This window comes from Pituophis catenifer, unplaced genomic scaffold, assembly GCF_029215685.1.
Source record: "Pituophis catenifer annectens isolate HBS135680 unplaced genomic scaffold, rPitCat1.0.hap2 SCAF_9, whole genome shotgun sequence".
Taxonomy (NCBI): Eukaryota; Metazoa; Chordata; class Lepidosauria; order Squamata; family Colubridae; genus Pituophis; species Pituophis catenifer.
In genome coordinates, this window is record NW_027256889.1 from 19891232 (window position 1) to 19902895 (window position 11664).

Consider the following 11664-nt stretch of genomic DNA (forward strand, 5'->3'; position numbering starts at 1 on the left):
CTGGCTATGCACAAAAAGGCAGGTTGTTATTTGAGCATCTTTAGACATCTGCACTCACATTTATTAGTTGGAACAAATGTAGTTTCCCACCTTTTTAGTTCATTTAGGCATTTCATTTAGCTGCAGAACCTGTTTCCCAAAACCTAGCTTGTATCAGAAAACAGATTTATTCTTCTTTCACTGCCATGTCTCTTTGACACTCATTTTCAAATCAGGGGTGTTGCCAACAGGAAGGAGGGGAAGACCAGTAATTGCAGACTGGGTGTAGCAAATGCACTTTGCAAGCATAGGAGGAATGTTTTTATACAAATTGAACACAAGAGAATAACATGTACAGCTGAGAGAGGTCTATTGTTAAGCCCAAGACTTGAGGTCTTGAGAGATTGGTTGTCAGGGAAGGAAGCTTTTCCTCAGAGTTGACATGCCTAGACATGTTTTAATAGGCAGATGAGCCTTCAAAATTACCAATCCAAGGGATTTACTTATATAGCACAGTCGATCAACTCCAACAAGAGTCAAACTTCTATGCTTGTCTAGTCTGTGAATTCACCTTTCTTGAAGAAGGGGATTGTACTGGACCAATGGTACAACACAGCCTTCTGGATCAGGGAAGAAGAAAAAGTAGGAATTTCTGTGAAGAGAAATCACTCCATCTCAAACTCACAGAGAAACAACTGAAATGATGCAGCATATAAACATTACAAATTTCCGGCTGTTTTGATGAGTTTTTAGAGAGTAGAAATGAATTTGGTTTGTGCCAATCCTGCTGTTGTATTTGGAACAAAATCAAAGGATTTATTTATTTATTGGTTCGATTTATATGCCGCCCTTCTCCGGGGACTCAGGGCGGCTTACAATGCGTTAAGCAATATAATTGAGGATTGGCCGTCAGCAGTTTTCAGCAGTGCCATTTTTGGAATGCTGGTAGGTTGTATGCAGCCAGGAACTGTCTATTCCTAGTCCAGGACAGTGTTTTCCAAACCTAGCAACTTTTAAGATGTGTGGATGTCAACCCCCAGAATTTCCCAGCTAGCCATGCCATATATTTTAACATTGCTGTGTTTGAGAAACACTGATCTAGAGAAATTGGCTGAATGAAAACTGGATATTTTCCAAGATGTACAAAAGATAAAAAGGAAGACCAACAATAGTGTTTTGCATAGTTATTAATGTTGCTATCAAACCTGACTGGATCACACTGGTGGCTTCCAGATGCCAACAAAAACTGCCAAATCCAGATGAATAAAAATCAATCTCTTTAAGAAACCCATGTGCTCCCACCCAATGCAGCACTGCTGCCCCTAAATAGTTTATACCGAACTTGGTTTCTTTCCCAAGAGTGAAATTCAATGCCCAAATATAAAGAGTCCATGGAGAGAAGATTACACGACAGTAAATTAAACAATGTAAAATTTTATTCACACTTATTTCCTAGTGGAAATAATTTATTTGCCTGGAAGAATGATGCCATCATACTGCAAAGAGAAGAAAGAAATTGGATCAGGTAGAAGAAGGCAAGCTCTGCTTTAAACATGCAAGTTCCATCACATTCTATTTTTTTCTGAACACACAGCAGGCTCAAGCCAGTTCAAAGTTCACACATCCCACCTACCCCTCTCCCCAACTTCCACGTGTGTGTGAATGTATGTACAATAATATCACAAAACGGACTCAAAAAGGTTGAAGCTTGGACAATATTTTACTAGGGACTGTGGCCTAAAAGGATGAATAATTAATTTGAGGCTGTCTTCAAAGGCTCTATTTACTCAACCCATGCAACTAAGAGCCTATTTAAAATTTTGCTTGTGCAAATAGGTTGCTGAAAAAAAGAGGGTAAATGAATGAGATGCATTAAAGAACAGTTTTCTCACATGGAAGCACATTTGAAATGCAATGCTCCTGGGTATTCTATATGACTTATATGATGCATAATAAAAACTGTATCAACTACAATTTGCTATAATATGTGAAGCACGTGCTCCTCTCTTACATTTAATAGTTCTCTCTTAGTTAAGGACTGATAGATATTAACAATTCAAGATAGGCCTCCAAAACTATCCAATCCAAAAAAACCACTAAGAGAAATTTAACACCCAGGTGGTCCTCAATTTATGACGGCAATTGGGACCACAATTTCCATTGCTAAGCACATTAGCAAAGTGTGACCACATCACTGCAGCCCCAGTTGCTGTTATTAACTGAATCCCTCAGTCATAAAGCAAAGCAACTTCCTGTTGGCTTCCCACAACCGAAGTCAGTGGAAAAGCCAACACGAAGTTGCAAGTCCTAGGCAGGCAGGTACGTGGCTACTACCAAGTGGGGGAGGGAGTGAGCCAGCAAGGGCTGGAGAGGTGTGAGACATCCAACAACTTGCGACCTTTCCTGCTAGCTTCCTCACTGACTTTTTGTGGAAGCTGGAAGGGAGAGTAACAAACGGTGATCACAAGATTGCAGGGCATTGCAATTGGTTGTAAATGCAAAATGCCTTCAGATCAAGATCATGTCACTGTGGGGAAGCTGGGATGGCCAGAAATCTGAGGATTGGTCACAACCGCCCCCACCACCCACCCACCCACCCACCCACACACACACGTGTTCAGCACCACTATCACATACATGGATGACTCCCTGTATACTTTTGGCATTCCTCACTAGGATAAGGGAGGCAGTGTATGGCATAGCTGGATTAGAGATGTGCCTCCCAAACAGCTGGAACTACAATCCCCAATATTCTTGGGCAGCATGGCTCTCCAGCATTGAGTCTGGGGATTCTCAGAGATGCACTGCGTCCCCCATGAAGAGCACCAAATGGGGAAGGCTGGTTTAAGAAATGCCTGCCACCCATGTAAAAACCAACAGAGCAGATTAACCACGGTACTTTTCAAAAAAAGCTTGTTTGAGGTGGTTAAAAACGGCGCCAATTTACCTTTTGCTGAAACCAGCGCATGGCTTCCTCCTTGCTGATTCTATGCTTGGCCCCGATGCTGCCAGTTCGGCGCTTCTTGTCAGCGATGCTGAACCCTGGCCTCCCCAGAACCTGAAGCGCAAGCAGTAACACACACAGAGCACGGTTAACTCCTAAAGGCAGGCTTCAGGAAAGCTTTTCAGGCATGCTCCCAGTATTTCAAAGGGACTAACTGTGATAACTAGCAAATAGCTTAGCACCAGGAATTTTGAAAACCAGAAGTTAATCAACATGGGGGCCCTTGAGATTCTCGGAGGCTGAGCCTGTGGGTCCCAGCATCTAGAGGAGGGATGTCAAACTCGCGTTGTCACGTGACGTATCGCAACTCCCCCCCCTCGCTAAACAGGGCATGGCCAGCGCGTGATGCATCAGACCTGCGGGCCGCGAGTTTGACAGCCCTGATCTAGAATGTTCAGCCTGGGATATAGAACAGCTACAGCTGTAAGGACCTTAACAATGAAGAAGTGAAAGGGGCCCCTGTGGGATCAACTTAACGGTTATGGCAAAGCTTAAAGCTCCATGGAAGGAAGAAAAATTATAAACACTCCAAAATAAATGAAATGAATTCTTCACAGGATATTTCTAGCTACAACAGGTCAGGGATCAATTCTTATTAGGTTTTCTAAAACATTCTACAGACTTAATCCATTCTCTTTTCAATGTGGTGAAAAATGAGTCACGTGACAAAAAGCCCGTCAATTGTAAAAACAAAACGAACGAACAAACCTGGAAATGAAAGGTATAAATGTCATAGCCAGGAAACTAGCTTCCTATAAATATCTTTAACAAACAGCACATGTATCAAAGGTAAGCAACTGCCCTCTGGATGCTATATTGTGGCTGACAGGAATTGGGAGGGCCAAACATCTGCAAAGCACCAGGTTGTTTACACCTGCAACTGTGCTTCACTCAATACATAGGCTGGCTTCCTTCTCAAGTGAATCAAAACCATGAACAAAATGAAACCAACAAACTTCCAATTATTCTAAAATTGATTCAAGCCCTTTCTTGGGTGCAACAGTAATAATGAGTCTTCTTGATCATGCTTCTCAGTTTATTACCTGTATATTTGTCAGGCCAGAAGAGACCACTAAATTCCAACTGTGAAATTCCAGCTGAACTGATTTATTGCTTATGCCTATGCACAGAAATCTACTCAAAGGTTAGCACTATTTTGGCCCTAGATAAGGGTTAAAGGAGTTCAAGAGGAATTGCATTTAGTTCTTTCTTTCTTTCTTTCTTTTTCTTTCTTTCTTTCTTTCTTTTTCTTTCCTTCCTTCCTTCCTTCCTTCCTTCCTTCCTTCCTTCCTTCCTTCCTTCCTTCCTTCCTTATTTAGTGTCACATTTCTATGCCACCCAACTCCTTGGGCGGCTTACAACAAAAAATAATGCGAACAATATACCATAAAAGTAGTTTTAAAAAAACAGTAAAAACCCATACATTCCATTCATGGCCGGGTCTCGCAAAATTGCAGCAGCAAGATCAACGGCCTCAGGCCTGCCGGAAAAGCCAGGTCTTCACCACTTTCTGGAAGGACAATAGGGTGGGGGCGGTCCGGACCTCAGGAGGTAATTGGTTCCAGAGAGCCGGGGCAGCCACAGAGAAGGCCCTCCGTGTTATGTGTTATTCAAGTACACCAGCTGCAGCATTTTATCAGTTTTCCCATTTTTTTTAGGATACTAATCCCCTTTCACTTTATGAGAACAGGACAAGCATCTCTGCTGTCACTGCAGTGTTAGAAAGGGTCCAAATCAGAGGTATACAATATAAAAACTTAAGAATGTAGAAGTTTAAACTAAATATACAAACCACATAGAAGTCCAAGCCGTAGATGCCAATACTGGGATCATATTTAATTCCCAAGTCAATGTGTTCTTGGATCCCAAATCCAAAATTGCCAGTGTCGGAGAAGTTATTCTTTCTCAACTCATATTCTCGGACCTGAAATAATGACATTAGTTTTAAATCTATTCCCTTCCAAATTCCATGTGTTAGAAAAGTGATCAACAGCTGATTACCTTCAATCCTTTCTCCAAGATCTCTTCAGCTTTTGCCCCACGTACGGTGCAATGGACAGCAATCTTCTCATTTCTCCTGATTCCAAAAGATCGGACAGTGTATCGAGCTGCAAAATAAACCCGGTTTCATAAGGTGTCTTTGGAGTCAGAAAAATAAGCATAAAACAAACTTCAAGCAAATACACAAAAACAAATTGGGTTTTAGAGGAAATCCCAAATCCGAGTATCAGTTGAGACCTCCTGAGTCAACAACTCGTATCAGCCCTGAGTCTGCAACCTTCCAGATGTATTGGATCTTACTTCAAATACCACCCGCTGGGATATCTATCACCACATTTAGTCAGCTCAACACATCTGGAAGGCAGCAGGTTGAGGAAGGCCATGGACATCCCCACTTAATGGTCCATTTCAGGGCAAAAGAAGCTTCACATAATTAAGTGTTTTAAAGCTCAGACGAAGTATTTCCAGCTCAACTGTTACTCGGAAACAAAGCAAAAGTGGTATATTCTTGCCAATACTGACATGATGAGATCAGGTGGCAAAAAAGCAAAGGCTAGGGGTTTTTTTTGCATTTTTGTCACTGGACAAAAAACTGACTGGCCCATTCATTCCCTGCTTATTCTCAGCGGCTTGAAGTCGGTAGAAGTAAATACAACAGTTCAGTGGCAAATTTATTTTAAAGAAATTAGAGCATGTGGTACAGAAAAGCCCTCTTTTAGGTGCTATCTTCAATAATCCAAGTAAACTGGATTAAATCATGCTCCCATTTTTAAAAGAGTTCAAGCCATCATTGTTGAAAAGATGTCTGAAAATGAGACTGGCAGTTAAAAGTATCCTCGGTTTGACTCGGGGCCCCCAATATTCATCTATCAAAATGATTTACACTGCCTTTTGGAATAACAATTGTCCCAAGACATCTTTCAAGCTACATATATAATTGTGAAGCTGTAAAATAGAGTTTATACAGTTAATTTAAGAAAATAAAAACTGGACATTGTATAAAATAAATGGAACATATGGATTCTAGTAAATTAACCCAATTTGGAGGTATACAGAGCTATGAGGTGCTTTAGCCCATTTCTTGATTTCTGACAAGGAGGTTTTGGAATCTGAGCTTAGGTGAAAAGCTTTATTTATATCAGATCATGATGCTAAACACAGCATGACGACGCTCGTGTTAGTGTGGCTGTGCGCATGCAGAGGGACGGGCACAGCTCCACTTGTACAGGCCATTAGCCTGTGGCCCGTGGCCCCACAGGTTGGGGACTCCTGCCATAGAGGAAAGCCTCAAATAATTCTGGAGTCATTTTCAAGACTCTTTGTTCTACAATAATCTTCCCCAGGCCAGTGCTAAATCAAAGCTCCTACTACCAGCTTGGTGAAGGATGGTAATTCAATGAAGGCTGGTAGTTGCCCGAAGAGGAGGCTGGTAAGAAGCCTGCTAGTTCTTGTAGTTCAATCAATGCCTTTGACCAAATTTACCTTTTGAGAAGACGGGAGTCTGTCCTGTGAGCTGCTCCAACACTTTGGCTGCTCGAGTGAGCCTGTCCCCACTCTCTCCAACGCAGATGTTCAAGCAGAGTTTGCGAATGCGCAGCTCCCTCATGGGGTTTTCCTTCTCACCCTGGTCTTGCTGCTAGAAAAATGGCAGGGAGAGAAAAAAGGTTGTGGTTATGGCAAAAAAAAAGCCCAGTCTTATTCTCATCATGTATAGTTGGAAAAAGAGTAACAATTGGAGCTGAGAGTAGATTTCGTGAGGTTGGCAAGGCTACTTTTTTTTAGTTTTATGTTACAAACCCAGCATAACACCTTAAATGCCTCCAACTGGTTACCCCACTCTTCCCCATAGCAGTTTTCACCCATCGATTCTGATTGTAACTCTTGCCTGTTTTTGATCTCTGCAGTTTCATTCAATCTGCCAATCTACCTTCTAGTAGGCTAAGGGAGGAGGGAGTCACCATAGTAACAGGTAAGAGTTATTAGTATAGTCGATTCAAAACTGCATAGCAATCCCCATATTTCTTTGCCTGCACGAGTCGCAGTCTTGGTATCTCATTATCAGAATGTCTGTCAATAGCATGTAAAGCAGACTTAGGAGAACCACACAGAACAAAGTACGGACTAAATAGCTTCTAAACCTTGATGCTCCAGTTTCAAAAACAGACTTCCTATTTAATTTCCTGATAGCTAATTAAAACAGGATTTTAATGCACCACTAATGTTTACCTCTACTTGTAAGTCAGGGGGTTATGGCACCTTGGCCCCACTGAGTATATCTTGTATAACAAAAACAATCACAATGCTGTGTGGAAATTCACACAGTTTATCATTAGAGTACAAGCTACAATTTAGCTTACACCTAAACAGAAATACCACAGGACATGGGGCAATCTAAAAGATGCATGAGTTGGGGGCAATTTGGTGACTCTGTAAACCGCTTAGAGAGGGCTGTAAAAGCACTACGGAGCAGTATATAAGTCTAAGTGCTATTGCTAGTAGTATTAATACTACTATATTCTTCAAATATAAGAACAAGTCATTATCTCACAGTTGAATGGACTGATAGGGTGAGATGATATCTCAGTTGCAGAAGGCATACTTTGGATGCACAAGGCTCTGGGTTCAACTACTGACATCCTCAGCTTTAAAAAGTACAGGTAGCCCTCGACTTATAACAGTTTGTTTAGTGACCAAAGTTACAACCACACTGAATAAAGTGACTTATGACCGTTTTTCACACTTATAAACACTGCGGTACCTCCATAGTCACGTGATGAAAATTCAGATGCTTAGCAACTGGTTCATACTTATGACGATTGCAGTGTCCTGAGGTCATGTGATCCACTTTTGTGACCTTCTGACAAGCAAAAGTCAACGGAGGATCCAGATTCATTTAACAACCTTGTTACTAACTTAACAACTGCAATGACTCACTTAACAGCTGTGGCAAGAAAGGTTGTAAAATGGGGCAAAACTCACTTAACATCTGTCTCAGCAACAGGTATTTTGGGCTCAATTGTGAATTGTGGTCATAAGTCAAGGACTACCTGTATGATCTGTTAGTAACTCCTCCTGCTTGGAGAACAGCTGCTAGCCAGAGTTTGCACTAAACAAAGCAGATTAAAAAGTCTGAGCTCTTGAAATATTAATTTCAACGCCCTCCAAATCTGTTTCACATTAAAAAGCAACATGCAATTAATGACCAGCACAGAAACAAAACCTTCTGACCAAATACAGCATCCAATAAAACACACGCTCTTTTTGTTCAGGTTGCCCCTATATTTCTGTCCTTCTTACACAGCATCTTTTATTAATTATATTTAGAAACCAGAACTGTAGAGCCTTATGTTATTATTAGGGTTGGGCTTCCTCTTTACCTCAGCAGAGATTTTTTTTAAAAATTGCATTTCTACACTGCTGTGACATTAAAGTTTTGGTGGAACACAGATTGAATCATTAAGTGCTGTACCTTATGATTCTTGACAAATGTATCTTGTCTTTTTATGTACCCTGAGAGCATATGCACCAAAGACAAATTCCTTGTGTCTCCAATCACATTTCGCCAATAAAGAATTCAATTCAATTCAATCTATTCTATTAATCCTCCTCTTAACATCAGACTCAATTCAATTCAATTCAATTCATTCTATTAATACTCCTCCTAACATCAGGCTGAATTCAATTCAATTCATTCTATTCTATTAATACTCCTAACATCAGACTGAGATTATAGCTACCAGGGCGGTGGGCAATTCGTGCTGTGGCTACACCATCACACATGGCTCTATTTGAGATTGAATTTAACTAAGGACACTTTCCCAAGGCATGAAATAAGAAGTGCATTTCGGATTATCATTAACAAGGAGCCCAAGGGGAGCAACATGGGAATTAGCCACCAGCCGATCATATAAAGCAGGGGTCTCCAACCTTGGCAACTTTTAAGACTTGTGGACTTCAACTCCCAGAATCCCTCAGCCAGTTTGGTATTTGCCGGTTCTCCAAACTACTCAAAATTTCTGCTACCAGTTCGCCAGAATCTGCTAGATTTCACCCCTGCCTCTCATGCCCTTAGTCTGGATGCTCCTTTGGACCTTAGAGATGTCCTGGCTTTTGACTGAAAACATTCTGATCTCCACATTCCTGCTTCCCATCACATAGGCTAAACATCTCCCCCTCTTGTGAACAGCCAGAGATGCTCTTCCTCTCCGCCCTCCGTACCATCAAGGTCTTTGAAAATTTGAAAGCAAATTCAAGAGACAATCCTCTAGTTTTTCTGAAGCATCTTCAGAGCTCACGGGTCATTGGAAGAGAATCTTGAAAGCCTGCCACAGAGCCATGATCCAGCTCAAATGATAACTAGCATAACGAAGGTAGAATCTCCTTCCTTACATTCACTTTCCTCCCCTGAACTTGATTTTTCTGTAATGGTCCTCCTGCCTTCCTGCAATATCTTTCACTCTTCTCCCTGTTCCTAGGACTGTTAGTCACTCCATCATAAATACTCCCTCTAACTCAGGGGTCTCCAACCTTGGCAACTTTAAGACTTGTGGACTTCAACTCCCAGAATTCCTCAGCCAGCTTTGCTTTGCTGGCTGAGGCATTCTGGGACTTGAAGTCCACAAGTCTTAAAGTTGCCAAGGTTGGAGACCCCCTGATATAAAGGCAAACTCTTGTTCACACTTGTCTCATTCTTGTTTACTGAATACACACATTTTCTGGACTTGCACATAGAATCCCACACAATCCCCTTCATCAACTAAGCAAAAGCCCTGAGAGTTCACCTAACCTGCGTTGCTACCGAGAAAGACACACATACACACATCCCAATTAAAATAAACTTAAGTTCAGCATGTCGTGGGAACCCAACCATAGTTGCCCTTTAGCACAGGTAAGGCCCTGCAGTTTGGGGGCCTGAGGAAGAAGCCGCTCTTTCGCGGAGGGTGAACTCCACAGGAAGGCCGAGATGGGGAATGAAATCTTTAGCCGGCCTTTGAAGCAGGGACTGCGCTCGACCAACAGGGCCGGTCGTTTTTCCTACACCGCGGAGGAAATCTCCGCTGACCGCTTCCCATAACGGCCTCAAAGAAAGCCCCGAGCCTTCCCCGACCCACTGGCCCAAACCCTTGGCCGGAGGGCCTCAGATCCACGACGATGGAGATGGATTTAAGGCGACCCGCGGAGCCGCTGGAGTAGAATAACTTACTCACCGCCATTTTGGAGGCGTGGAAAAGAGCGCGAGGCCTCCGGAAGAGGATCTTAATGCGGCCGGTCGGGCAGAACTGCCATAGAGTCGGAGTCGAGGCAGTGTTTTCGTACAGAGGGGCTTCATGGAGAGGAGGAATCGACGCCGAGGGCGCCGCACTGCCCTCTGAAGGCAGGAAGAAAGCACTGCCACCCGACCCGTCATTTAAAGCCGGGGTAACAAGCAGCTCAACCGTGCCGAAAATTTAAACTGTGTGGACTTCCAACTCCCAGAATTCCCCCAGGCGGCATGGGGGCATTACAATAGGGTGGGGGTGGGGGCATTACTGGCTGGGGAATTCTGGGACTTGGAACACCCAGTTTAACGTTGCCAAGGTTGAGAAACATTGTTCTAGAGCAGAGGTCTTCAAACTTGGCAGCTTTAAGACTTGTGGACTTCAACTCCCAGAACTCTCCAGGCAGCTTAGCTGGCTGAGAGAATTCTGGGAGTTGAAGTCCACAAGTCTTAAAGCTGCCAAGTTTGAAGACCTCTGTTTTAGAGATTGGTGAGCTGCAATGCTAAGCATCTTTGCCTTTTCCTGTTTTTGACTGGAGCTGCCATGAAACTCACTGGGTGATCTTGAGCTGGTCACCATCTTCCAGTCTAAAATTGGTCTTCCAGCATTTCTTGCTTTCCAGAGATGGCCAACATTTCAGCAGTGTATTTGGGCATTTTTTTGGAAGTGAGAATGTACAGCTTTGTTTCTCAACCTCCATCAAATTGGGTAGGAAAAAAAATTCCACCTGCACACTTTTGCACTACCCCAGGTGGTGCCTCTCAATCTTCCAGAAGGCTGGAAGGAGAAAAAGGAGGAGGAGAAAAAGAAGAAAAAGAAAACGATGAGCAATTTACATTTGTTTGAACATTTTGATAGAAAGATTGCAATGGACAAAAACGCAACTGCCAGTTCAGCTTTTTGGGAGAAAAAAAGTATATTTTCAGACAGGGGAGGGAAGAACGGAACAGATTTCTTCAGAACACAAAAACTATTGCAGCAATTCACATCAAAAACCACAAGAACATGAAAAGTGGTGGAAATCCTATTCCAATAAACCAGGAACAAACGAACAAACAAAAGAAACAATGATCTAAACTCCAAACTTGGTAACTTTAAGACTTGTGGACTTCAGCTCCAGAATTCTTCAGCCAGCTATTCACACATTTGCAAATCTTGCTGTTGGTGGTGATGATGGAGTAAAGCCACTTGAATTTACAGTGTGTTTCCGCCCTTTTAAAAAGTCACTCAGTTTAAAATTTAAGATTCAAAAGAAATACAAACTCTAAACTGGCACCCCCTGATAAGCTAGCAGAGAATTTTGGGAGCTGTAGTCCTGGAACATCAAGAATATCAACTGACATTCCTTTGCAACAACTTCTAATTCAAGGGAGAACAAAATTAGTTCCCAGCTGGTAGTCTGGCTAAGAATAATGAATTGGT

At 42.4% G+C, this 11664-nt stretch overlaps 1 protein-coding gene across 2 annotated transcripts; it reads right to left on the bottom strand.

Moving 5' to 3' along the window:
- Positions 1–1397: 1397 nt before the first annotated feature.
- Positions 1398–10213, bottom strand: RPL11 (ribosomal protein L11). Of its 2 annotated transcripts, none has more exons than XM_070949552.1 (6): positions 10192–10213; positions 6467–6617; positions 4985–5091; positions 4776–4907; positions 2927–3037; positions 1398–1475 (listed from the first exon to the last, which is right to left on the bottom strand). In XM_070949552.1, exons 1-6 carry the CDS (start codon positions 10195–10197, stop codon positions 1446–1448), a joined length of 537 nt encoding a protein of 178 aa, XP_070805653.1. In that variant the 5' UTR covers positions 10198–10213; the 3' UTR covers positions 1398–1445. The 2 variants fall into 2 exon arrangements, with proteins under 2 accessions (XP_070805653.1, XP_070805652.1); XM_070949551.1 differs by having other exon boundaries at positions 6467–6620; positions 10192–10212.
- Between the last annotated feature and the right edge of the window lie 1451 nt (positions 10214–11664).

Coding starts and splice junctions, on each gene's coding strand:
- RPL11 (XM_070949551.1), bottom strand. Junction 3,038..4,775: donor ACGGCTTGGACTTCTATGTG/GTTTGTATATTT, acceptor CTTGCGCTTCAG/GTTCTGGGGAGGCCAGGGTT. Junction 1,476..2,926: donor TGCGCTGGTTTCAGCAAAAG/GTAAATTGGCGC, acceptor TTCTCTTTGCAG/TATGATGGCATCATTCTTCC.